Here is a 27,174-nt window from a genome sequence, read left to right on the forward strand (position 1 = left end):
CACGCCTCGGGCATCAGCGCTGGGAACCTTCCAGAAAGCAGAGGTTTGGCCCACTCTAAGGAGCGGGACTGGCCCCAGGCATCCAGAGGGTCCCCTGGGCACATTACACCTGCTGGCCCTGGGGGCTCCAGAATGCCAAGGAACCAATGAGGTGGGAGGGACTGCTCCTAGTTACTGTGGGCCTGGCCCCTGCCCTGCCCCTGCCCAGCCCATAGATATTTGGGCAGTGAGGATGAGGGGAGTGGATAAAACCAGAAGGCTGAGAGTGACGGCAGGCAAGGCTGTGAACTTGGGGGTGTCAGCTTGGGTGCAGGGGCTGCAGTGCCTAGGAGCCTTGAGGGCCCTCTCCAAGATCTTGGCTGAGTTCTAGGCAGGGTGGCGTGTTCAGGAAGTGACCCTAATGTATGTGTGTGACAGGTCCCTGCCTGGCAATGGGGCTCCTGTGGGTGATGCCCCCTACTGGGCTGGCTATGAAAGAACCCATGGGAGCACTCCAAGGAGGGGCTAGAAGGCAGCCCCAGGACACCGCTGGGAGCCGCCTCCTCCCAGAAGTCCTCCCTGCGCCCCTCCTCCCAGAAGTCCTCCCTGTGCCTCCTCCTCCCAGAAGTCCTCACTGTGCCCCATCCAGTGAGCTCCAGGCGAGTGAGGGGGACCAGTGGAAGTTGAGGCTGACTGACTCAGTGCCCAGGGAAGTGACAGAGATGCAGAAGAGAGACCTGAAAAAGGATTGGGGAGCCCAGAAGAACAGAGAAGGGGAGTGATTAGCAGAGGCAGAGAGAGGGGAGCACCAGCCAGACACAGCAAGGCAGGGAGGCCAGGAAGGCCCTGAAAGGGGGCTGGCAGAGGGCCCCTGAAGGTCAGGGCCAGGCTAATCTCTCCAGGCCCTAGAAGCACACAGGATGGGGATGAGCATCTGGGTGGGCTGGTGCTCAGGCTTGGGCAGGCGCTCTCTGAGCCTCTGGGAGCCCGGCCCACTGGGCCACCTCCCAGGCTACCAGGCTCTGCCCTTGAGGAACACGCAGCAAAGGCAGATTGAGCGGGCTGTGTTCTTGACTCCTGGAAGAAGGACCTTCTAACAAGTGGAGGCTGCTAAGGTATCCTGGCTGAGGGGCAGGGGGCTGCTGGCAGGATCACCCAGTCCTCTTTAGCCCCTTGGGGCTAGTGTCCAGACTGGGGTTTTGGGAGCCTGTACAGTGATGTCCCAGAGGTGCAGAGAATGCTGGGAAAGGGCGTTAGTCACCCCTGTGCTCCTGCTGGCAGAAGCCAGGCTCTGCCTCCCAGTCCACCCGCCCCCACCTCCAGTCCCTCAGCCAGCCCTGTCTGCACTGGTTCTTGTGGAGCTAAGACAGCTGTGCATCAGCCTCCTCTGAGGGCCCGGGGGCCTCAGGAAATGCCTGCTCTTCCTTCCTGCCTTGCCCCCATGCCTGCCCTCCCCTGCCTCCTGCTGCCTCCTCCCAGCCCCAGGAGGCCAGAGGCCAGGAGGCCGCAGCTCCGCTGGCCAGCGGGATGTGCTGTGCTCAGTGGCTGCTTCAACTGGGGTCCTGGTTGTTCTTCGGCTACAGAGGAGAGGGAGGGGGCGGGGGAGGCCCAGGACCAAGGTGCAGCCTGGCTGGTCTGGGAGTGGCCCCCAAATTAGAGGGCCAGGCCCAGTGACTCAATGGGCCTTGGGCCGGGTGTGCAGTTATGGCTTATTGCAGACTGCAAACCACAGACAGAAAAGCCTTCCAGGCACAAGAACCGTATTTACGGACATATTGTCCCAGACACACCTCCAGCTGCAGGGAAGAACTCCAAGGTGCAGGGTGTCGCCTCACTGCTGTCCCAAGTTCCCTCCAGGAGCCTCCCTGGCCCACCACTAAGATTTCCCACCTAACTGCCTTTCTGCTCCCCTATGGTCTTCCTTCTGCCAACAATGTCCCTCTTCTCTACTTGTCTGCTCTAAGTCCTCTCCTCCAGGAAGCCTTCCTGAGTGCCTCTGGCGCTGTGTGTGGCCATGGCCTGACCCAGTCCCCTCCCCACAGAGCTCAGAGCCTGGCCACAGAGTCCCCAGAGCAGTGCAAGGCTCCACAGAGGGTGGCTAGGGGCACCAGGCCAGGTGGGACCTTACTCAGTAAACGACTTGGCTCCTTGGGCAGTAGGCATGCCTTGCGCCCTTTCTTTTTTTTTCATTTAAAAAATGTTTCAATAACTTTATGGAGCTATATTGCATCGACCAAAAAGCTTGTCTAGATTTTTCCATTATATGTTTTGGAAAGGTTCTATAACATACAATTAATTCACCTATTTAATGTGTACAATGGGTTTTGTCTAGTATCTTCACAGAGGGTCCAACATCATCATAGTCAATTTTACAACATTGTCATCAAGTCTTAAAGAAAATTTATACCTTTGGCTGTCACCACTCTATCTGTCACGCCCCCCTAAGAAACCACGAATCTACTTTTTGTCCCTGTCCATGTGCCGATTCTAGACATTTCCTGCAGGCTCACACAATGTGAGCACAAGGTCTTGTATGTGTTTTGGACCCTCTTTCTCCTCCTTCCCAGCTGTGAATGAGGGTTGCTGCTCTGTGGGGTGACCCAGGCTTCATGGTATGAGTCCTTCTACTGCCAGAGATATTTGAATATGTCACCAATAAACAGGAAAAAAAACACACAAACAAATAAGCAAAACCAACCCCCATGTCTAGAAGGGTACATGCTTCCAACCAAGGGTGACTACCTCACCCACAGGAACAAGAGGGAGCCACCACAGCTTTGTCAAGGCTATGTCCCAGGTCCAACCAGCCATGCCTGAATGGATGCTTCCACACAGAAAAGGGATCTGGGCCCAGCCACTGCCCTGGTAGAACTTTCTAGAACCTACCTGCTAGCTGGGTGGGCGGGACCCTGAGGCCTCACCACCCCCCTTCTCCTTTCTTTGGCTCTGCCTCTCCCTGACCTGCCCTCGGCCCCTGCCTGTTTGAGTTTTTCCTTTTTTTCCTCCTTTGGGCTCACTGGAGTTCTGTCCGGCTTTCATTTCTTTACCCATTCTCCTTTGCAGATCTCAGTGGCGCTCCTTGCCTCAGTTTCTCATCCCATCTAAACCCTCACCTCTGTCTCCCCAAAGCTGCTCTTGCAGGAGGCTCCCTGGGCAAAAAGGGCCGAGGTGGGGGGGAGGAATTGGGACCCCACGGGACAGGGAGGAGGGGTGGGCTTGTCTCTCAGGAAGTGGCTGAGCTACCAGGGATGGCGTGGGTGTCAAGGCTGCTGACAGCCTCTTTCTGGGACACTTGGTGGGCTGACCCGGTTACCCCAAGAAGTGGCCAGCACCAGCCTCAGTGCTGAGGAAGTGGCCACCCTCACCACGGTTCCTGCACCCTGGGGGACCTGCTCAGATGGAGCAAGAAGGATGACTGGCCGGCTCCACCTCTCTGAATCAGCTTCTGCGAGCCTCAGCTCGGGGGAGGCAAGCCGGGGAGGAGGACCTCCAGAATTTGTACTGCCCCATGCCAGTTCCCAGCTGAACCCCATTCTGAGGTCACGAGGACAAAAAGGCTGGAGTGGGCTGGGAAGTGGATCCAGCCCTTCCAGCAATCCACCATGGCTCCCTCCCTGATCCCAAACAACCACCTCCTCCCCAGGCTGCGGCTGCCACACGTTTGTTCTGGGAAGGCTCAGGACAGGATTCCAGGGGCCTCTCGCTGGAGTAGCACTAGGAGGCCACCACCCCCTTGTCCCCCTTCCTTTTCTGCCCTCTCGCCTTCCTCTGCCAGGCCGAGCACCGGCCAGCTAGCCAACTCCCGCCCCCCTTGTTGGGCCTCAGTGTCCCCATCCAGACGGTGGAAAGTTTGAATTTCTGAGGCTGCGTCGTCGTTGGCCCGGAGACGCCAAGGGGCCTTGTCTGAGTGACAGAGTGTGCACCCCCCAGGGTGGGGAGCAGGGGGTCGTGGCCTTGGTGTTGGGGGCGTCGTCCTCGGGGTGGGGGGGCTTAAGGGGGAGGGGTGCAACTAGCCCAGCCGTCTACAAGAAAATTACTCCCTTTGAAGCTGCCAGGGGGGCCTGGAAGCCTGCCCCCTCCTTCCCTTCCTCCATCCCTCTCTCCCTCCCTCCCCGCCCCCTCCCCGCCACAGTCCCCTCCCCGTCAGTCTGCCCGCCCGCCCAGCCTTTAGCCTCCCTCCCTCCGCCTCCCTCTCCCTCTCTCCCCGAACTGCCCAGGAGTGAGCAGCTGCTCTCAGACGACCCAACACACGGACACAGGGACTGGCCGATTCCTCAGGCTGCCCACCAGCCAGCGCGTGCCCACCGCTTGCCCTCCTCAGGTAAGGCCCCCACCCCCACAAGCCCCATCTTGTCCCCCACCATTCCTATAGCTGGCCTGGAACCGCCCTCGCCCTGCTGTCTCATCCTCCAGATGCCCCGACCCTGCACCCCCCAAACTCACCCTCCTCATCCCTACCCCTGCCCCCGCGTCCCCCTCACCACCGTCTCCCACCCCCCGCCCCCAAGGCTGCTTGCAGATTCCCACTCCCCCCCCCCCCCCCCCCCCCCCGCTGCAGGCTCCCAGCATGCCCCTTCATGGCCACTCTGCAGCCCCTCCTTGGTCCCGGTCCCCTCTAGGCCTCTTTTCCCCCCTGGGTCCTCCAGGCATCTTCTCCATCCCCTTCCTTCTCCCCTTGCTCAGCCCTGCTTCACACTCCACACCCCCTGGGATTCTGCCTCTTGGAGGCCACCCCAGAACATCATCAAGTCCCAGGTACGCCCTGCACCCCCACCGCTGGCCTGGCTCTGGCCCCTGGTTAACATAGACCTGTGGGCGCCGGACTGAGCTCAGTGCTGGGGAGCGATCCCCAGGGCCTGGGGCTAGACCACGGCATGGGCTCGGAGACTTGGTTTCTCAGGCACGCCCCAGGCACCCTGCCCAGATATTCCCCGCTTACTCGCAGGCGAATGTTCTGCATTCACCTCCTCCTGGGTGAGGCATGGGTCCACAGAGCCGTGGCTGAGGGTGGGGGGTGGGGGACCTGGGTGGGGCTGCCTGAGTGGCTCAGGCCTCTCTGTCCCCAGAACCTGCTTGAACTGAGGCTCCAAAGCGGGGTGCAGAAGGAAGCCCAGGCCACTGTGCCATGTTAGCCAGGCCGGCTTGGCCCAGGGCCCCAGAGGGCTCCATGGGTCAATTCGTGGACATCATCATTCCAGGATGGGCACCTTTAGGGAGGGGTGGGGTTCAAGAGATCCCGGGCTAGGTGCTCTGTTCCCCAAAGGCCACACCCTGCAGGTACCTGGGGGCACCTCTAGAATGGAAAGAGCATCTCAGATCTGAAACCAAATGGAGCTAACAGGGTTGCCTTCCAGAGCTGGTCCCACAGGACCCCCTACCCCATCCATTGCACAGAGGGGGCAACAGAGGCCAAGAGAGGGGCAGGAAACTGCCAGCAGTGGCCCAGCCAGTCAGGGGCAGAGCCGGGGCCAGGGGTCAGGGCTTCTGACCCACAGACCCTGACTATTGACCCCATAGTATCCAGGAAGCCATTAGAGACACTTGAGTGCTGATCATGATAGCTTATGGTCAACTGCAGGGTGTGCAGATTGGGGTGGGAGGCAGCCGGACTCCCAGCCCATGTACTAGCAAGCTCCCAAAATGGCTGGCATGCCAAGGGACCTGGAAGACTGGGGGGGTGGGAGCCCCACCTCACCACTCTGTGGATGGGTCTGGGGCCTAGACATGGGTTGGCAAGAGCTTCCTGAGCTGGCTCTGCTTGGTGGAGCAGAAGGCCCAGGGTCCTCTGAGGCAGGGTCCTGGTGGGGGGCACAGAGCAGACTTCGCTCAGGCCTGGGAGATTGCTCTCACAGTTGAAGTCTTCTTAAGGGCCCCTCAGATCGCCAATGTAGCCAGTCCTGTGCCCTGAGGTCTCCTGCTTCTGTGCCCACTCCCCTCCTGGCCAGACAGGTTGGGATTGAGAGAAGCTGTAGATGCTTTGGAATGTGCATCCAGGCTCTTGGGTTCATGAGGAGAGATAACACGTCGCTGCCCCTGTGTGTGCACAAGTGAGCGCCTCCTGGCCGCCTGCAAATACTTATGCCATCTGCACCCTGGTGGTTGGGCAGAAGTGCTTTTGTGCGGAATGCCCCATGACCAGCTGCCATAGGCGCATCAAAAGGAAGGCACATGGCTGTCTTCCAGCCACAGGGGCAAGGCCGTGGAAAGAGGCTGGCATCAGGGAGGGCTCCCATCACCATGTAGCCAGCAGCTGAGTGGCAGCCCTGCTACCCTGGCTGGCTCACCCACTGGCCCACCTTCAGGTTCCGAGGACCCAGGTCACAGAAGGCATTAACCAGCCTATTGCTTTTAATGCCCTGCCCTGGAGCAGGGGCCTCACTGTGTTGATGGGGAGTCTGAGGCCCAGCCCCTTCAACCACAGGTCTGGCGGCACTTCTTTGTCAGCTGATTTTAGGGGCCCATAAACGTGGGGTGCTAGCCCTCTCACCATTGTGCAGGGTGACATACAAGCCTTGGCCTGAATTTCTTCCCAGTCCCATCAGTGGCCCTGGCTCATCACAGAAGGGTGAACAGGGAAGGACTGGAGCAGAGAGGGTATTCAAAAGACAAGAAAGAATCTCCTCTCTTTAGGGATACTCTGTAGTCACTCAGGACCGCAGAGGGTCCCTTCCAGCATCGGCGTCAAGTCCCAGAGGAGGAATCAGTCATGAGCCTACTTCCCAGAGCCACCCACAGCCAGCCCTCCCCCACTCCCTGGAGAAGCCCCAAGAAGACAGGCCCATCCAGTGGTCATTTGTCCTTGGTCACCTGGGACATAGCCTGGGACAGTGGCCAGCCCCCGGGACCACCCAGGAGCACATGAACAGCAGGCACAGCCCAAGGCCCAAAGTGCCCGTAGGGCCAGGCACTGTCTGGTGTGTGCCCCCTGCCTCCAGGCAGGGCCCCAGCCCCATTCCAGGGTCTCCAAAGCTCCACCTGCTAGGCCACTGAGCCGTTGGTCCTTTGGCTGGCATATCTGGGCCCTCCCCTTCCTTGCCCATGTGCTAACACCCTAGATTGTTAGAAAAGGTCTTCCCACGTCCACCACAACAGCCTCCCAATCGTCCTCATCAGTTACCCCGGGGTGGGAGATCTTGGTCCCTGCCTTGAGCTGGGCACCCCTCCCTGAGCCCCTCTACCCTGCTGGTGGGACGGGACACACTAGCCCAAGGGTTTAGCTCCACTCGAGGGGCTGGAGGGTGACAGTGAGCCTCCTGGGGCCCCCTGCTATGAGCTGCAGGGGGGGAAGGGGGATGGGCATGGGCTCCTGAAGGCAGGCACACAGGATCCTGCCAGCTCCACCCTCCTCCTGTTGGCTGGTTCTCGGGCCAGACAGTGCCCTCCCATCCCCTCTGTCCTCTCTGCTCATGTACTGGGCCCACCCAAACTTTGATCATGCACAAAACCTTCTTGGTGAATCCCATCTTCAAGGAAGCCAGTGGGAGATGACCTGAGGGGGAATGGGGAAGGGGTCTGCTTAGTCTTGCTCACTGGGGCTGTGGTAAGATGAACCTTCTAGATAAGAGGTCCTGGGGTGAAAACCCTCCCACACCTGGAGCCGTCAGCCCTAGGGTCCCCCAGGGCTTCCTTCATTCCCTCTGGGCCCCTGCCCAGGCTCTTGGAGCACCAGCCACAGTTCAGCCTTCTTTGGCTTATCCCCTACCCTCTCAGCAGCCCAGTTTGTGCTCCTTGGTGGACTGGGATCTCTGACATCCCAAGCCCACCAAAGGTGCCGGGGACTCTGACGACTCCCCCCTTCCTCTCCCTGGGTAACACATCCAATCTCGGGGTTTAGGGGCCTTGGGGCTCCACCCGGCCAGCTCACACCTAGCTCTCCTGGTCCATGGCGTGAAGGCCCAAGCCAGCAGAAACTGCAGCATGGAGCAGAGCTGCAGGACACGGAGCAGTGGGCTGGGAGAGGTCCCAGGCTGCATGCAACACGTCTTGCCTGCAGCAAGAACCTGCCCCCACGTCTTGCCCACCAGCAGCCTCTAGGAGAATCAGATGGCCCAAAAGGGATGCAGCGGTCAGAGGCCCGAGGTTCCAAAGGATCACAGATTTGGGCAACAAAACTGGGACCTGAAGGAGCCAGACAGAGGGCAAAGGGAGACTGGCTCTGGGAGCCCTGTCTCCGGAGACAGGGACAGCTGGGGAGCTGGGTGCCACCTCCATCCTCTCACAGTCTCAGTTCCAGTTTGGCCTTGATGGTGGTCCTAGGGGTTTACAGGCCACCCCACCACACGGAGGGGGAGCCCTGGGAGGGGCTGAAAGTCACAGGTCCGGCAAGACCTAGGCTGGCTGCAGAGGGTGACCTCCACCCCAAGCCAAGCCCCCAGTCCCACAAGGGAGCAAGGCAGCCAAGGGTCTCAGGTTCTGGGAGCCGGGCTGAGAACATCTCCCTGTGGGGTCCGGCGCCTACTGGGACCTAAAGGCTTGGGGAACTCTCCAGGCCAGGGTGCCATGATGGCTTTCCCAGGCCACTTCCCTGTAGCTGGAGGCGGGGCCATCTGTCCCCACAGGCCAAGGGGAACTATTGATGGTGCCGGCCTGAGAGATCCTATGTTTCCAGAAGCTGCGTGATGCAAGCCTGGGGCCTCCAGACCCACAGGCAGAGCCCTGTTTTCCATCAGCATCACTTCCAGCCTGAGTTGGGGAGAGGCAATGGGAGAGACAGCACTTCCTGCTGGCCCTGGGGAAGGCTGAGTTAGGAAATCACTTGGGCCTCCTGTTGCACCCCTGGGAAGCGACAGCACCCTCACTCTCCCTTGGGCTTTCTTCAGCAAGTGGGAGAAGGAAAGCTCTGGGGTGGAAAGACCAGGTGACCTGGCTCATCTCCTGCCTGACTCCTGGCACGGCGGAAGGCCAGCCCTTAGACCTTCCCGCCTTCCAGAGGTTTCCCAGCAGGATGGGGGTGTGATGGGTGTCTTCAGGGCTGTGGGGAGAGAGGTCTGGCCTGGGTAGCACCAGCCACTGGCCCGGGGCCAGCTCCTTGCAGCAGATGGGCTGGCTCCTTGTGGGTCTCTGACGCCCACATCCAGGTCGAGTCTGTGCCTGAAGGCTGCGGGGGCACAGGACCCAACAGGAAGGAGCCGCCCTGGCCAGCCACACTTGGATGCCCGCTCCCCTCAGAGCTGGAAGGCGTGTTGAGGCCATGGCGGTGGGTTCAGGGGTGGCTGGGGTGTAGACGCAAGCAGGGCAGGGCTCACCCCAACCCCCACTGCAGCCACCAGCCCCTCACACAGTCATCCCCACATGCGAGCACACACGTCAGCTTCAGGAAGACCCAGGGATGGCACCCGTGCCCTCTGTCTAGGTGCCACCTAAGGGGAGACTAGAGCTGGGGGGTGCAGGGGATGATGGGTTGGATTCTGGGAGGGAAGCGGACAGAAAAGTGGGCACCAGCAGGGCTGAGTGGAAGATGGCACGTGTGTCCGAGTTCAGGTCGGGTTGCTCAGTGGAGCCAGGCACTGGGCTTAGGCGTCCGGCATCTGTGACTTGGCAGCTGTGGGCCACACATCTGTAAGTGAGTTCCCAGGGCCTGCCAGACCTCAGGGCCCGCTCCTGCCACCCTTGGCCTGGTGTGAATGCCTGGCATGGCCCCTCTGTGTTCTCAGTGGCTGCCAGTGCGTCTTGTTTGGCTGGGACCTGGAGCCATCCCAGTCAGAGGACTGCGCAGCCTTTCAGAGGGCCAGACAAGGAGAGCCATGTTGGGGGGGGGGCGGTCCTCACTCCCACCTGTGGGCGCCTGGCCTGAGGCCTCACCGCCATCACCACTTCTTTCCATTGCTCTGAGGAGGTGGAGCTCGTCGAGCTCAGAGAACCCCCTGATGAGGCCCAAGGCCACCTGAAGTCCTCGGGGACACACCCAGGGAGGCCAATGAAGGGAAACTGAGGCCCGGAGGTCTGGCTAGGCTGGAGGGACCAGCCATGGTTCGCACCCTCTGTGTCCATAGTGAAAACCTGGGGGCCTGGCATCACCTGAGGTGGGTTCTTTTCTCTAGGTCTCTATTTTCTCTTCCATCAAATGGCACTTCAGTCCTGGGTGCCCCCTCCAGGCCCTTCCCTGGCTCCTTCTGGCCCTGAGGCCCAGGGGTGTCTTTCATTGTCTCTGGCAGGCTTGGTATGCAGCTGGCCCCTCTCCCCTCTGCACAGTTCTGGGCGCTGAATCTCTTGCCAGTTCTCTGTGGGGAAAGGAGGGCTGTGGCGGAAAGCCCGCCAGCCTGCCCACTGCCTGGGCCTGGCCAGGAGCCAGGGAGAACCAGCCAAACCTTGTCCTCTGCCCTGAGGGCTCTGGGGGCCTTCAAGACCTCAGCCTCCCTCTCCCTCAGACTGAGCTTCCAATGGAGCCCGCCCTTCCCCACCCTGCATCCCCCCTTCAGCCTCTTTGTGGGGGCCCCAGATGCACCTTGGAATCTGGTTCGACTCCTCTGGAGCCTCCTGTCACCCCCACAGAGGGTCCCAGGAGCCCACATAGGGCCTCAGTGGCTAGTTCTGCCTGGGAACTCCATGTGGAGGGCCCAAACCCAGGCCAAGGCTCCCTGTGGAGGCCCCCAGGCCTTCCCGGTCCCCCAGGCCTGTCCGGACCACCCCACCCCAGCCATCCAGGTGGATGGTGGATCCCAGAGCCTCCCAAGACTCCAGTGGGGTGTTCCAGCCCTGACTCATTCCCCCTGTGAGGTAGCGGCTTTGGGAGGAGTGCCAGGGGAGGGGGGAGTAGTCTCCTCCGCCTCCTGCTCCATCTCGCCCTGCTGCCTTCATCCTCCCCTTCACTTCCTCTTCTCAACTTTGGGTGTCCAGCCATGCCTGGGAAGCCTGGGCCCACCCTACCTTGCCCTGTGCTTTGAAAACCTGTGGGAAGAAAAAGGGACTAGTGGTCCAGGTAGGCAAACCCAGGGTCTTCTCCCCACTCTGTGCCAAGACTTTTGGGGCTGGGGGTGGGGTAGGGTGGAGGTTCCCCCAGTCCTATGGGACCAGCATAGGGCTGGTGGGACCTTGAGTGTGACCACGGGTGCTCAAGGCCCAAAGGAGCCAGGAAGGCCAGGGGCTCCCCCAACCAGGAGGGACCCTCACTTTGCTGTGTGACCTGGGAGGCAAGGCAGCTTTTCTGAGTCTATCAGTGGGGGCTGCACACTCAAGAAGGGTGGCCGGCCTGCTGGGGGCACTCTGGGGCTGACTCTGACGCTGAGGCCACTGAACCCCCGGCCTGGGGACCCCGCCCCCCACCTCCAGCATCTGCCTGCCAAACGCACTGCCCGCCCCAGCTGCTGCAAAGGTGGGAGCCAGGACAGGTCACATGACCAGCTCTGAGGGGTCAGAGAGGTGCGAGAGAGGGTGGCCAGATGGCGATCAATGGGAACCCCAGGGGCAGAGCTGTTGTGCCAACAGGTCTGCAAGTGGCCACAGGCCCTCCCACTGCCTGAGGGTGGCAGGGCTCCAAGGCAGCAGCCCCCCAGGCCACCAGCCCAGCTGCACATCCACTGGGCCTGCCCAGGGCTTCTCCCCACTTTGCAGCCAGCCATCAGGCTCGGGGGGGCTCACCCCAACCCCTCTGAAGCCCCAAAGAACCCCTCCCCTGGCCAAGATGGGCCCCAAGTGAGGGCCTCTGTGGGGTAGGGCTGAGGTCCACACGTGGGGCAACCCCAGACACCCTGTGCTTGGGAAACAAGCAAGGCAGGCACGTGTATCCCTGTGTCACACTTGGCAAAATGAGGCTGGGGCTTGCCCAGGAAATCTGGGTAAAGGGGCATCCTCTTCATAGACAAGGTTTTCTGCTAGAGGAGCCCGTGTGGATGGGGGCAGCCTCTGCTGGAGGAGAAGGCAGGCAGATATGGGCACCAGGGGCAGGCTCGGGCAGGACGGCTTTCCCCCCACTCCCACCCTCAGCCTGCTTCCTGGCCTGGGGGACTCCAGACAAGCCTGACCCTGCCCGCCACCCTGGCAGTAGCCTGTTCGCCTCCAGTGGCCTTTCCAGGGGGCTGGGCCATGGATAGAAGGCAGGGAAAGGCTTCATGGGCCATAGGAGGAAGCCAAGGCCCCCCAGTAGCAGCAAGGATGTGGGGGGACGTCAGGGTTCCCCCTCGATCTCTGGCATTCCACACATGGGCTGAGAGGATGCCCCCTCTTCTACTTTGCTCCAGGGCTAGCCCAGCTCTGCCCAGCATGCCCACCCTGGTGCCTTGGTCTCTTGACTTTCTTAGAAAAATGTGGGTGCACTGCAAAGGGGGCTCAGGCAGGAAAGAATTGGCCCTGGCCCCCGTGGTTATCTTTCAATCTTAACTCTTCAAGGTCTTTGGTGGCAGAGGACTGGGTTTCCCTCTCCGCCACCTCCACTAACCTCCCTGATCCCCCCACACACAGGCTGAGGCTGACTCAGTGTCCTGTGCGGGGAGGGGGGTAATGCATGTGTGTGTGTGTGCTTGTGCATTGGAGGGGTGCAGACTCCCTAACTGGAAAGATAGGGCATGGCCCACAGTGGCCAAGTCCTGCCTGGAAATGGAGCAAGACAGAAGAAAGCCAGCCATGCTCCCACCCTGTCCAAGGCTTCCTGCCCACCCACACCTCCCTCCTGGCCACTCCAGCCCAGGGTCTGGCTGCCCTGGGGAGGTGTGACAGACATGAGGACAGCACACACACAGAACCCCAGCCCCCTGGGCATGGGCATCTGCTGGGCTCCTCTGATGGCCCCTCCTCACCCTGGCTTTGCAGGCACGCCCACCATGTGGCCCCTGTGGCCTCTTGCAGCCCTGCTGGCCCTGAGCCAGGCCCTGCCCTTTGAGCAAAAAGCCTTCTGGGACTTCACCCTGGACGATGGGCTGCCCATGCTGAATGATGAGGAAGCTTCGGGTGCAGAAACAACCTCGGGCATCCCAGACCTGGACTCCCTCCCACCCACCTACAGCGCCATGTGCCCTTTTGGCTGCCACTGCCATCTGCGGGTTGTTCAGTGCTCCGACCTGGGTCAGTCTGTGGCGGATGGATGTGGAAGGCTGAGGGTGGGCAGGGGGTGATCCGGAGCCAGCCCAGGGATCCTGATTTCACTGTGGGAGGGTGTCCCTGGGTCTGCTTGAAAGAACGTGGGGAGGGAAAAGATTGTCCAACCTTGGCCTTGGAGCTGCACCCACTTGCGGCTGCAGAGTCCCCACGTGAGGGTCCACATGTGCGCCCCTCTGGGGCTGTGGCTCTGGCCGTGGCCTTGGCTCACACTGCTGACTGCTGCGCCGGCCCCCAGGTCTGAAGGCTGTGCCCAAGGAGATCTCGCCCGACACCACCCTGCTGGACCTGCAGAACAATGACATCTCTGAGCTCCGAAAAGATGATTTCAAAGGCCTCCAGCACCTCTATGTAAGCCTACCCTGGCTCTTCCAAGGGTCTGGGAAGAGGCAGCAGGCCTGCAGCCCGGTGGGCATGTGGAGGGGTGGGGTCCCGATGGGTGTGGGCACACACTTGTGCAATGTGAGAGGGGACCGGGGACCCAGGGAGTCCTGAGAGAGGTTAGGAGGCAGCTGTGGCGGGAGCACCCAGGGTCATGGGCACATGTGCAATGTCAGGACAGGATAAAAGGAAAGTGAAGTTGCTCAGCCGTGTCTGACTCTTTGCGACCCCATGGCCTGTAGCCTACCAGGCTCCTCCATCCATGGGATTTTCCAGGCAAGGGCACTGGAGTGGGTGGCCATTTCCTTCTCCAGCAGATCTTCCCCACCCAGAGATCAAACCCAGGTCTCCCCACATTGCAAGCAGACTCTTTCGCCTCTGAGCCACCAGGGAAGGACAGGATCACCCAGCCCAATTCTCTCTGTTGACTGTTACCTTTGCATCTTATTGGCTCCTCCCAGCAACTCAGTAAGGAAAGGTTGAATCGCAACCAGGGTGCAGGTAGGGTAACCGGGGCACAGGCTGCAGCGACCTTGCTGGACCTGAGTGCTGGCTCCCGCTCTGCACTCTGCCATGAGCAGAGGTAGATCTCCTGGAAGCTGAGCTGGGTCTCCAGAATCTGTGAAGCCCTGACAATGTGAATCACTACCTCAGGGGCAAGGAAGAGGGGAGAGGAGAAGGCAGGCAGGCAGGCGGGAACTGAGGCCTTCTGTGCCACCTCAGGCCTTGGTCCTCGTGAACAACAAGATCTCCAAGATCCACGAGAAGGCCTTCAGCCCCCTGCGGAAGCTGCAGAAGCTCTACATCTCCAAGAACCACCTGGTGGAGATCCCTCCCAACCTGCCCAGCTCCCTGGTGGAGCTCCGCATCCATGACAACCGCATCCGCAAGGTGCCCAAGGGCGTGTTCAGTGGGCTTCGCAACATGAATTGCATTGGTGAGTCAGGCCCGCCCTGTGGTGGTCCTCAGGTGGTCCTGAGGTTGTGGTGGTCCCCAGTTGTGGTGAGGGTGGACAGGGAAGGGGGAGGGTCAAGGAGGGGGTCTCTGACGGCCGGAGCAGCTGGGTGCCATGGACAAGCCAGCTGGCCTCACAATGTTCTGGAGGCTTGCCTAGGGTCACACCCCAGAGCTGCCAAGGCCAGGTGAAGAGAAACCCAGGCCCGTAAGGAAAGGACAAGTATAGAGGTGGCACAGCCTGCCAGTCAGGGGCCGGGTGGGAGAAGCTGGGCTGGCTCCCCTTGTCCCCGAGGGCCCATGCCAGGTCCAGGGCCCTTGGTAGTTCGTGGTGTTCAACAGCAAGGAGTTTGCAGCTCATCCAGTAAATTAGTGGCACTGCTTTCAGGGGGAGATGGGGGAGCAGGTGCTTAGTGGGGGCCCCTTAGGAATCAACAGGCCCCAAGGGTATGGGGACAGATGCTTAGCCTTGGCTTCAGGGCTGAGAGAGCCTCTCTCCTAGAGATGGGTGGGAACCCCCTGGAGAACAGTGGCTTTGAACCTGGAGCCTTTGATGGCCTGAAGCTCAACTACCTTCGCATCTCTGAGGCCAAGCTCACTGGCATCCCCAAAGGTAGGGAGGCAGCCCTTCTTTCCCACATTTTGGGGGGCACAGGTGAGGGGCCCAGATAAGGAGCCCAGAGCCATCTGGAGCCACCACCCAGTGTACTCAGGGAGGGCTTTGGTTGCCCCTCTCCCATCCTGGGGCAGAGCTCGGCTCTCTGCTCCATCAGGAGTGAAATCGTGCACAGACACACACACACACACACACACACACACACACACTTAGGACCAGCCCTCCCCCACCCCACAGTCTTCCCTCCTGGATTCAACTCAGAGGATCCTTTTTTCCTGGCAGACCTCCCCGAGACCCTCAATGAACTCCACCTGGACCACAACAAAATCCAGGCAATCGAGCTAGAGGATCTGCTCCGCTACTCCAAGTTGTACAGGTAGGCTGGGGAGAGGGGTGTCTCAGGGGGCCCTGAGTCCACCCAGTGCCCTGTGGCCCACAGACCCCATTACATCGTCTTTTATTCATCTATCCCTTCCCAGGCTGGGCCTGGGCCACAACCAGATCCGCATGATTGAGAACGGGAGCCTGAGTTTTCTGCCCACGCTGCGGGAGCTGCACTTGGACAACAACAAGCTGTCCAGGGTACCAGCTGGTCTTCCAGACCTCAAGCTCCTCCAGGTGAGAGCCAGGTTTTTCTAACACACAGTGAGGGGAGGGGGCAGTCGATGTTCCCAGGGCAGCTGCTGAGACCCTAGCTGTCAGTGCTCGGACCCATCGCGGAGCAGAACGGGACCTCGCTGTGCAGCTGGTCAGATGTGTGCTCTGGCTGGTGACTCCAGCTCCTCATCTGGAAAGGTGCTGAGAAAGTGAAAGGGCAGAGTAGGGACCGCACTGTGGACAGCAAGGAGGCTGGGTACAGGGGTGGCGAGGTGGCAGGATGAGCCAGAGCCAGCCTGGTAGATATTTGAGCTCAAGGTCTCTCGGGTGGGTTCAGTTCAGTTCAGATCAGTCTCTCAGTCGTGTCTGACTCTTTGCAACTGCATGGACCACAACACACCAGGCTTCCCTGTCCTTCACCAACTCCCAGAGTTTACTCAAACTCATGTCCATTGAGTGGGTGATGCCATCCAACCATCTCATCCTCTGTCATCCCCTTCTCCTCCTGCCCTCAATCTTTCCCAGCATCAAAGTCTTTTCAAATGAGTCAGCTCTTTGCATCTGGTGACCAAAGTATTAGAGTTTCTTGGGTAGGTGGGACCCCACAAAGGTGCCACAGGCCCAGGGGCTTGGGGAACAGTCTGGGCAGGAAGTGGCTTGATGAGGGGATCAAGGGGTCCTCTCAAGGTCTTCTTCGGGCCTGCTCTGGACCTCAGTCTCTGCCTACATGCCAGGAGACTGGCCATTCTTGCAGGCTGTCCAATCGGGGCAAGTCCATCACCCTGCCCTGCAAGGGGATTGCCAACTTACAGCGGCAGTGCCCTCTGGTGGCCATATCCTGCCACCTCTAGAAGGCACTGTTGCAGCCCTCCATGCCACACCCCTCCGCCCCACCCCATCAGACAGTCCTCATGCCCCCCACCCTACAGTCCCATAGAGAGAGCCTTCAGGGAGTTGGGGGGGCAAGAGCTCCTGAGAACTGGGAGGAGGAGGAGACTCTCAGTCCAGGGAACCCAGAGGAAGGCCAGGGACTGTGTGAACCCAGGGTGGCATCCTTCCCACATCAACAGCCCCATTCACACCCACCCCACTAAGCCCCCATTCCAGCACCTGGTCACACACCAGTGCCTGAACACTGCTCAACAGCCACCTGACAACTATACGCAAGCCTGGTTGTACTCCTCCAGACAATGGAAGAATCACCTCCAGGCCCTCAAAGGGTCGTATGGATGCAGCACATGAACCCCTGAGGCGGCCAGGAAGGACTCGGCTGGCATGGAGGGCACCAGCCTTGTGGGTTCTGCCCGCTGCTTGGGCTCCCCAAGCGGGGTCGACTCAGGGACAGGGTTGGGGGCGGGGGCAAGGGGGCCTGCTGCCCTGAGCCACGCCTCTCTGTCCCCAGGTGGTCTATCTGCACACCAACAACATCACCAAGGTGGGCGTCAACGACTTCTGCCCGGTGGGCTTCGGGGTCAAGCGGGCCTACTACAACGGCATCAGCCTCTTCAACAACCCTGTGCCCTACTGGGAGGTGCAGCCGGCCACCTTTCGCTGCGTCACTGACCGCCTGGCCATCCAGTTTGGCAACTATAAAAAGTAGAGGCTGTGGCAGCCGCTGTGGTGGTGGCCTGGGAAGGGTCTCTTGGGGTGCATGGCACGTGTACTGAAGGGGCAGCAAAGCAAGGGAGCCAAGCCCTGCCTTCAACCCCCACCCTCCATTCATGGCCCCTTGACACCCCCACCCTGGCTCCCAAGTGTGCAGGTGGGGCGTGACGCCTGAGCCCCATCACATGCCCCTTGGCTTCAGAGCTGCCCCTGCCCACCCACATCATACCCATTTAGAGGCACCCCCCCACCAAGCTTTCTTCCCATTCACCCCAAAAGCAAATGATCTGAGGCTCCAGTCCAAGGAAAACGGACCCTGGGTCTGGGGGGATCAAGGATGGAGACCCCACCAAGCCCACCCCACCTGCCAGACTCACATCACTCCTCAGCCCAGCCGGCTACTTTTGTCCTCCTCAGCCCCTTGCCATCCTTCTGCAAGTTCATGGCCCCCCAGGGCAGCCTCCTGGGTCTTCTGGCCCCTGGACCAGTCTTGTCCAGCTCTCTCTGTCTGTCCCCCCCTCCTCGTTTCTGACTTCCTTGGGCTAGGTCTGCTTTCTGTTTCTCTGGGCTCTGCCCAGCCCTTACCCAGGCAGGCAGGAGTGGGGGACAGCTGCCCTCCTACTCTGCCCAGGCTCACCCAAAGCCTGGGTGATCCTTCTGGAACCCAGCAGACAGGGAGGTGCTGCACCCGCTCCTCCACAGCCAAGAGTGGAGCCCTGGGCTCAGCCAGACCCTGAGGGTCTGTCCCACTGGAGTTCCCATCATGCTTCTCACTGTCCCTCTTCCCCCCATGACGGCTCAGTCTCCCCTCCCCTAGCCTTCTGGCCTCTGGTCTGGTAGGGGTTTCAAACCATCACACCCAGCTTGAGGAGGGGCTGCTTCTGAGGTCGATTGTTGTCTTTCAATTAAAGAAACACTGTGCAATAAGGCTGTGTGCGTGCCACCTCTCAGGGTGCCTGGGGACCCAGCAGAAGGGGGAGCCACACTGGGCTACTGCGGCTGGCTCCCAGGTTCTGCCTCTGTGTGCCCACGCCCAGCCTTGGGTTGCCTACTCGCTGCTTTCCCTGCCTTCAAGGAAGGGTCCTGAGCACCCTCAGGTTGGAGGCTAGACCTAGAGGGCCCAGGAAACCAGGCAGAAGGCCCCAGGCTGCCCCCTTTCCCTCCCTTCTAGCCCTGCCTTCTGTCGCCTGGGCTATCCCTGAAGCAGAGCTGGCTGCAGACCACCAGAGGGAGCTGGTCTTGGAGTCTGGGGGCTCAGAATGGTATGGGATGTCGGCTGTGGGCAGAGCCGTGTGCCACACCCATGTGAGCACTAGGGGGCGCACTCCTAGGAGGTTCAGGCCTCATGGGAACAGGATCCAGTGCCATGTACACTCACCTGTGCTGGCTTGGCCTAGGCTCCCAGCAGCGCGTCCACCGAGTAGGTCCCCCTGTATGCCAGCAGAGCCATGCCCAGGTCGTAGCACGCAGGCTCAGGCTCGCTAGGAAGGATCGCGGACACAGCTGGTGAAGCCAGGGGACACAGATCTGCCCTAGAGAGGACGAAGAGAGGACAGTCCTCAGAGAAATGCCCCTTGGGTGGCAAGCCAAGGGCTAAGCAGGAGGCAGGCTACCTCCAGCCTGACGGCTCTGCCCTCATCCCGCACCAGGGTTCTGGGCACTGGGCGATGGGAACCAGGGCTTCCCTGAGCAGCCATGGGCCACCGACGGAACACGAGAGCCTGGATCTGTGTTTGAAGCCCCCGTGTGGTCTTTTGTCAAGGTGGTGGCCCCAGGCAGCTCATACCAGCCCTGACCTGGCAGCCCGTGCTGGGTCCCTTCAATGCTGGAGCTGCCCGGGCCCTCTGGGGTGGCAGGGGCCCTGTGTCACCCCTGATGACGATGCTCTGCCCCAGGGGTCTGGCATGGAACTGCCTTCACCTCTTCCTGAAAGCCCTTCCCTCCTGAGGCCGGAGTCCACGGAGATGGAGGCCAGCAATGGATGAATACCACCCCCCCCCAGGTTCTCAGAGTGGGGCCCTTCCACCCCTTAGGCCCTTCAAGAGGAGGGTTTTTCCTTTGGGGGACGGAAGGTGCTGTTCAGTGTGGTTGGCCCCACGATAGAATGCCACTCATCGGCATCATAGCACTATTCTGGGCCATGCGTTCCACGGCCCTGGCGATCTCTACTGAGCTGGGCAGGCTTGGGGCAAGGGCAGTGGCGGGGAGCCAGGAGTCAGGGCCTCAATCAAGTCCCCTCACTGGCAGGAGCTCAGGGCACCAGATCCTGGGGCACAGGTTCAACTCAGTACCCCCCGCCCCCACTGGAGATCGTGGATGCCTGTCTTCTCTCCTGGCTGCCCTGCCCTTCCTTCCCTCCCTGCCTCCATCTCCCTCGGGGACATGGGTGCCTTGACAAACTGGTGGGACCCGTGTCATAATGCTGGGAGGCACAGAGCCAACCCCTGGGGTAGGGCCCCTGGGAACGTGGCCCATGGGCCGGGTGGGTCACCCTGCATAAGAGGTGACAAGACCCCACAGGCAGGACCAGAGTGTGGCTCTCAGGGACCCAGGGGATGACCCAGTCAACCCCACCATCCCACCTCCCCACTGCAGGTTCGGAGACCAGTTGGAAGGAAGGTCTCCATAGCCAGAGCCCCAGGTCCAAGACCAACAAGTCCACTTAGTGTCAGTCAGCTACGGGGTGAATGGCAAGGTCTGAGATGATAGCAAGAAGAAAGCAAAAGTGGAGAGTGACCGGCCTTTGAAAAAAGCCTAAGGCCGCATCTCTGCCAGCCCACAGCCCGCCAGGTACAGAAGGCTGGGATACTGGGCTTGAACTGGGGTGGGGAGTGATGGATGGGTGGAGGGGAGTCCAGTTCCAAAGCCACAGTAACCCCCAGGGAAAGAGGGGGGAGGGACCGGGCCCAGCCAACCTTGAGTTGGACTGGGTCCAGCCTGCCCTTGGGTACAGACTGGACACGGGGTTAGAGCTGGAGAGGGCGCAGGGGGCAGCTTGGGGCCCCCTGGGGAGCTCTGGGCACGCAGGTGTGACTTGCAGGAGGGGTCTGACCCTGAGAGTGAGCTGGGGCTGGCGCACACACACACACACACACACACACACAGGGCAATGAAAGTCATGGCAGCAGCTCACTGGGGGCGGGCAGTCCCGTGAATGGAGAGGCCACAAAGGGGCTGCCTGAGTGATCCAGGGCTGGGGCAGGGGACATTTCCCAGCCCTCCTGGCAAGTCAGGTGCCTTCTGGATGTGGCCGGGCCCAGCTGGAGCCTAAGCTCAATCCACCGCTGAGGTTTAGACAAGTTGGTGCTTGTCCGAGGGGCAATCAGCCAGGTGTCTGAGGGCGAGGGCCAGGGCACCGAAAGCGACAGCCCCTCCTGAAGGGCCCAAGGGGTGGAGGGACCCCACTCTGAGAACCTGGAGGGGATATTCATCCATTTCTGGCCCCACCTCCGTGGGCTCCAGTCTCAGGAGGGCAGGGTTTTCTGGAAGAGGCGAAGGCCAAACCCCTGGAGCAGAGCGTCGTCGTCAGGGGTGACACAGGGCCCCTGCCACCCCAGAGGGCCCGGGTAGTTCCAGCACTGAAGGGACCCAGCAGGGGCTGCTAGGTCAGGGCTGGTATGAGCTGCCCAGGGCCACCACCTTGACAAAAGACCACACGGGGGCTTCAAATACAGATCAAGTCTCATGTTCTTGAACACAGGAGTCCAAAATCAGGGTATCAGGAGGGCTACAAAAACTCACTCCTGCCTCCCTCTTAAAAGGACACTTATCACAACAGGTAGGGCCCACAGCTCGAGATGGTATGGCCCCTGCAGCCTGGGGTCTTCTCTGCCTGGTTGTCCTGGCCACCCCTGCATCTGGGCCCTGGGGGCACCCACTTGTACCCTGAGCTGGTGGTCAAGCTGGGTTTTCATTGAGACGGGTGATGGGGCACAAGCCTGACCCAGGCATCCACACCAGGGTAGAAGAGCCCCAAGTGCTCTGAGTGTGTGTGTGTGAATAACTGAGTGCATACAATTGTGCGCGAGTACGTGACTGTGAATAATTGGAGATGAGAGGGTAAAAGTGTGAGAATAACAGCATGTGTGCATGTGGGTGAGTGAGTATGAGTGAGCCCTCTGAGGCAGTAAGTGTGGCTATGAGGAATTGTGGCTAAGCAATGGTAAGTGTGCATGTGTGAGGCTGTGACCATGGGTGAGCTTTGGTGTGAATGTGCATGCATAAGTGTGAGTGTGTTCTGAGTGAGCATGTAGGAATGTCAGCATGCGGGAGCATGTGTGTCACTGTTTGTGAGTGTGTCAACATATGTGAGTGGCAGCGTGTGTGAGCATGCATATGTCACCATGTGTGTGTCAGCACGTGTGACAATGTCATCATGTACGAGTGTATCTGCATGCAAGAGGATGTGTGTCAGCACGTGTAAGTCAGAGTGGGTGTGTGTGTGGGGGTGTGCACGCGTGAACCCAGGTGGAATGTCTGAAATGTACCAGATCTCAAGGGCTTCTTGCAGAAGGGACAGACTGTGACAAGGTGGGACTGTCCCCTGACCTGGGGAAGACCTCCTGCAGTGCCTTTGTGGCCTTTAGGTCCTGCCACCCTGGCACCTCCTCTCTGAGCTCCCAGTACCATCTTACATCTCCTGTGGCCTTTACCCCAAGTGCCATGCCTTGAGTTCAAGCTCTGCCCACCAGCTCCCTGTGTCAGGGTCCCAGCCACACCCCTGGCGCCCAGCCTGGGCCTGGCACGCAGGATACCCTGGGACCCTGTTTGTCTGAGGCAAGAAAGAATTAGTGGCTGTGTCTGGGCCTTGTCTCCCTGCCTGCTCGGGGGTGGTGATGCTCACTGGGGCCTGGCACTTGTCTTCCACACACTCAGCCCCTGTCCCGTGCCACCCCCATCCCATGGCACTCTGCTCACTGCTCACAGATGGTGGCAAAGGCCCAATCGGGGTGTGGAGGCACTGACTGCCCCTGGGATTGGGCAGCTTGGGGCTTTAAGGACCAGGGGCAGGGCTGGCCAGCTCCCACCTGGCCACTGGGTGGCCATGGGCACATGCTTGAGTCTGTCTGCGGATGTCGCTATGTGCATTTGGCCATACGGTGGTGATGAGGATGGGGCGGGGGGGTGGTCTTCTCCACACTAGAGTTTGGTCTGTGTGTCTGTTTCCACATGTCCGTAAAGGTGTGCTCTTCTGTGTCTGCCTCTGGGTGTTCACCTGTGTGCAGGATCGCCCTGGGTCCTGTATGATGGTGTTTGTGTGATAACCTTTGGGGTCACTGGCTTTGAGACCCTGTCCCAAGCTCTGGCCACCCTCCCGGAAAACTGTTTAGATTTCCTGAGAATTATCAACACCTCTGAAGCCGCAGGGTGGGAGTCGGGGGCCAGAGAAGAGCAAAGACCACCACATTACAAATCAGCGACTCAGCTTCACGCCCCATTCGACTGTCAAGGAGACAGACTCCGGGCGGTGCCCTGGAGAGGGAGAGGCAGCCTGCCGCTCTCGACGCCCTTTCTCTGAGCTCCCGGGTGCCAGGGTCCCCCAGTACCAGCCTGCGCCCACCCCCATCCTCGGCCGCCGCCCTCTGGGGGTCACTGCCAAACCGAGAAGGGCAGGCACCCCCGCGCGTCCTGGGCGCACAATGGGCGCGGAGCTCCGGAGTCCCATGGCTCGCGCCCCGCGGCCCCCGAGCCGCGCGCCGCCCCCCGCACTGGCTCCCTCCTCCCTCCGTTCTCCTCCCCCCTCCCGCTCCCTCCCTCCTCCCTCCCTCCGCGCTCAGAGCTGCGGCTGGAGCCGAGCGCGCCGCGTCGCCTGCCGCTGCCGCTGCCGGTGCAGAGCGTGGGGAGCACTCGGCCGCAGCCCTCGGCCGCCGCGGAGGGTCGTGCCCACGCCGCCGGCCAGGCCGCCCCGTGCCCGGGCCTTGCGGTCCCCGGAGCCGATCGTGGCCTGCCGGGCCGCCCGCCCGCAGAGACTAGAGACAGCGCCCGCCTGAACCGAGGCCGCGGGAGCGGCCGTGCCCATGACCGGGTAAGTGGTGCCTTAGACGCGCGGCCGCCGCCGGGGTGGGCGCGGGCGCAGGCGGAGCGGGCGGCCCGGCAGGTGGCCCGACCTGCAGGTGGGGGGACCCAGATCCCCGCCCCGAGCCACCTGTGCCCTGCGTCTGGCCTGCGTGTCCTTGCGGCACCGCGGCCGAGCGTCACCCCTGGGGGCCCTCGGCGGCCGAGAGGGCGGGCAGCGCCCCGCAACCTGCGCCCGGCGCCCCGCATCCTGCGCGCACGCGCATCTGCGTCTGGGGAGAAAGACCGCCGAGGGGCTGCGGGCGGGTCCAGGAAAGGGGGGGGGCACAGCCCGAGAGGGGGCGCCGGGCCTCGGCTGGAGCTGCGGCATGCACACGCACCTTCTCAGAGCCTCTAGGCACCCCCTCCCCCATCCCCACCCCCCGCACCCTGCGCTCTCACACTGTATCATCCTTCCCGGACCCACAGTCTGACAAACCCTCACACGCTCCCACACTGTCCCCCCACCCCCGCGCACCCACACAGCTGCTGGGCCGACCCCGCCACCGGCCCAGGCAATGCCAACGGGCAAGCAGCCCCGGCCACACTTGGCTAACTCCTCCATCACTCGGTGCACTGCCGTCCTCCCCCCCGCCCCTCACCTGGGTGACCTTGGCCAGATGGCTTCTCCCTGCGGGGTCCTGCCACATTCTCTGGGGTTTCGGATTCTGGCATTTGGAGCACTGGTGTGGCACGTCCCCCTGAGGCTGAGAGCCCCAGGTCTCCTCTTCGCACTCTGGCCGACCTGGTCTCCTTCCTGCCACTGGCCCCTTTAGGGTTTAGTGGCCTGGTCAACTGTGGATGGGTGGGGGCCCTGCATGGGGCGGGCAGGACCAGAGGCAGCCTTGGGAAGCCCAGGGCGGGGGTCTGGTGAGGGGCTGGGAGAGACTGTGGCGATGTTCCATGAAAGTACAGGGCAGGGCTGTGGCCCCCGAATCCAGCACTTGACACTCCTCAGGTCTAGGGCGGGGAAGTGGGGCCACTTGGTGGATCAAAGCTGAGCCTGTCGGGTCCCCAACTCCAGGTGCATCCCTGCCAGCCACGGGGTCAGGTCTAGCCTGACCCCAGTGATTTCGATCTCCCTTGGCTGCCCCAAGGAGTTGAGTGCCAGCCTGGGAGGCAGCCCCCTCCTTTGCCCCCCAGCTCTGTCCCCTCTCAACCCACTGGTGTCACCCCTCACTTGTCGGTGAGTGTCTTCAGGTAGGGACTGGGTAGTTATCTACACAGAGTGCTCAGGTGCCCAGCACAGGAGGTCTGACTCAGAGTGGGCATGGGTTTCTGCATGGCACGTTTTCGACCTTGACCTCACAGAATCTGCAGAATCACCCAGGGAGGGAGGCCAGGCCCGCATTCTTGTCCCCATTTTCCCGACGGGATAATTGGGACCTGAAGAGGGGAAGGGACTAGGGCTCGCATTTGCCTGGATGGGCAAGTGGCTGGTAGGGGAGCAGCTCCAGAGATCCTGGCACGGTTCTCATAGGGTATCTAGACTCTCCGGCTGAGTCTCAACAAACATTGCCACTGTTGCCATCACCCCCTTTCCCAGCCAGGGAGGCCAAGGCCACATGGCTCCTGAGAGGGGAACTGGGGTGCAGACCTGGGCAGTGGGAACCCCAGGCCTGCTCTGGCCCACAGAGGGAACGGTTGGGGGGTGCTGCCCAGGCCCCTGAAGGTCTCAGTTGAGGCTCAGCAGAGGATCTGAGGGTGGAGCCAGTCCCTGGAGAGCAAGTCGTTCGGAGGGGGATGGGCAGCTGTGATCTGAGGGCATGGATTGTCCCTGCTACTAGCCTCAAGGAGGAGGGCCAAGGACACAGGCAGTCTGTATCAGACCAACTTGGTCCATGCCTAGCGCCACCAGGTGGTCTGAGCGAAGGGGCAGGCATCTCTGGCACAGAAGTTGGGGGCTGGGGGAGTAACACAGGCAGATGGAACCGGGGTGGCGTGGGAGGGGGCTTTGTGCAGAGCCAGAAGGGAAACCAGTCCTCTGGGGAAAGAAGACCCAGAGGCTAAGAGCACTGGCAGCTGGCAGGCGGAGACTTTGCAGCAGGCCCCCAGGGGACAAAGAAGGTGGCCAGAAGCACCCCGCTTTGGTGCCAGCTCTGGGCCGGCTGGTCTTTGTGACCTTGGCTAAGTCTCTTCCCGCTGCAGGCCCGGGGAGCCCGGGGGTGGGCCTTGGTGAACTCCGCTGACATTTCAGGCTTCAGAGCTGGAGCTTCAGAGACTGAATCATTTGGGAGCATGGGGAGGCCAGCCGTGACTCAGTGTGTGCTCTCCGTCCGGTCCAGAGCAGCTTCTCCTGGCGCGCAAGGAGGCAGCGAAGGGTGCTGGGGTCAGCGGCAGCCTCTCTGCCCCTCCTCCATCGTGGCTTTTAGAGGGACACCCTCGCCTCCTTGGTGGGTGAGATCAGAGGGTCCTGGGCTCCTGGGGACTTTGAGAGCTCAACTCCAGCTGGGACTCTCCCAGCTGGGCAAAGCCAAACCCAGCTTCCTCCTACCACCTTACAGAGTTGTCAGCATACATGTGGACTTTGCCTGCTGCACTCCCTTCGGTTTGTAAACTGAGGCTGTATGTATTTAACTGATGGCTGCTGTCTCTGTCAGGGTCACCAGCACATCAACTAATGTCAGCCCTGACAGTGACGATAATTTGTGCCAGACACGGTGGTCAGGGCTTCCCAGACATTCTCTCACTTCAGTGAAACAACCAAATGAAGCAGCAACTGTTGCTGTCCCCGTTTTGCAGATGAGGCCAGTGAGGCCCAGAATTAAGTTAAGCAAGTTGTCCAAGGTCACACAGCCAGGAGAAGGTGCTCAAAGCTGGATTGGAAGGCAGGCCAGTCAGACTCTTGAGTCTGGTTTGTGCGTGTCGCCACTGGTTCCATCGCCTCTAGGAGTCTGGGTGGAACTCAGCAAAACGGAGCATTGGACACATGAGCCTATTCGGGTCAAGGGCACTTCCAGTCCTGGGAAGACCCTACACCTCACACCTCACTGAGTCTGCAGAATGACCCAGTAGCTGGGCCCCCAGCTACCCCCTGAGGGAAACGGACAAACTGTGGGGTTATACGAGTCCAGAACAAGTTAGGGGGACTATCTGTCCTTCAGTGTTATTCCCTGGGACCCCTCTAGGGCACCTCTACAAAAGTGGGTAGGTGTCTGCTGATGCATGGAGACCCAGGCTGTAGCAGCGAAGGCAGACGGTTCAGTCTGACCCAGGGCGTGCCGCCTGTGAGATGGGCTCAGGGGGCCGGGCTCGGCAATTACTTTACTGGGAACAGCAAGCAGACCCTTGCACTGCACAGATGCTGTCTCACCCCCATGCTTCCCCAGAAGGCTAGTTCTTTAGCTGGTACCCCAACTGCTGGCTGTTTCTCCCTGCCCTGCCCTGGTTAAGACAGGCCTTCCCTGCGAGAAGACAGGCCAAGCGGTGCCTGGTTGCAAAGCTCTCCCCTGCCTGTGCACCTTCTGTTGGGTGGGAGGTGCTGGAAGTGGGCCTGGGAGCGCTGCTTGGAGAGCAGGATCTGAGCCCAAACATCCCCAGGACAGAGGAAAGAGGCTCCCTGCCAGAGGAGTCGGGGCTGGGGATCATCAGACTGCCCAAGCTTGGGAAGGGGATGTGGCCAAGGTCACATGGCTAGGAGGTAGCAAAACCAACACCCAGAACCACAGGGCGAGGGGGACCAGTGCAGCTGGGGGGCAGAGCAAGAGGTTTCTACTGAGTCCCAAGTCCAGGGCAACTTGGGTCCACATCAGAGTCATGTGAAGTGGGTGCTGTGGTCAGTATCCTTGGGGATCACCTTACATAATGTGGTCCTGAGCCTGACTCGGTGTTCTGTAGGTGGCTCCTCAGTAAAGGCAAACCATTGTCTTCAGATGAGAAATGTGCTTCCTATAGCGGCCAAGGTTCAGTGTGATAGCCGCTAGCCACAAGTGCAAGTGGATGAAAACTGTAGTTGAAAA

At 60.8% G+C, this 27,174-nt stretch overlaps 2 protein-coding genes across 7 annotated transcripts in view; both read left to right on the plus strand.

Annotated features, from left to right (window-relative positions):
• The first annotated feature begins 4,158 nt into the window (after positions 1-4,158).
• BGN (biglycan) lies at positions 4,159-18,088 on the plus strand. Its single transcript, XM_070462911.1, has 8 exons — positions 4,159-4,300; positions 12,724-12,975; positions 13,247-13,359; positions 14,113-14,326; positions 14,846-14,956; positions 15,242-15,335; positions 15,439-15,577; positions 16,959-18,088. The coding sequence occupies exons 2-8, from the start codon at positions 12,735-12,737 to the stop codon at positions 17,154-17,156; spliced, it is 1,110 nt and encodes a 369-aa protein (XP_070319012.1). The 5' UTR covers positions 4,159-4,300; positions 12,724-12,734; the 3' UTR covers positions 17,157-18,088.
• A 4,828-nt stretch (positions 18,089-22,916) lies between these two features.
• ATP2B3 (ATPase plasma membrane Ca2+ transporting 3) overlaps positions 22,917-27,174 on the plus strand; it is a 61,532-nt gene continuing 57,274 nt past the window's right edge. For 4 of the 6 annotated variants that reach the window (XM_020885439.2, XM_020885440.2, XM_020885443.2 and 1 more), the window contains exon 1: positions 22,918-23,186. The gene's annotated coding sequence lies outside the window, so the exon portion shown is untranslated. Of the gene's footprint in view, positions 23,187-27,174 lie in introns of all 6 variants that reach the window. The other 2 variants (XM_020885442.2, XM_020885444.2) reach the window with 1 other exon arrangement.

The sequence above is a fragment of the Odocoileus virginianus genome, unplaced genomic scaffold (genome assembly GCF_023699985.2).
Source record: "Odocoileus virginianus isolate 20LAN1187 ecotype Illinois unplaced genomic scaffold, Ovbor_1.2 Unplaced_Scaffold_18, whole genome shotgun sequence".
Taxonomy (NCBI): domain Eukaryota; kingdom Metazoa; phylum Chordata; class Mammalia; order Artiodactyla; family Cervidae; genus Odocoileus; species Odocoileus virginianus.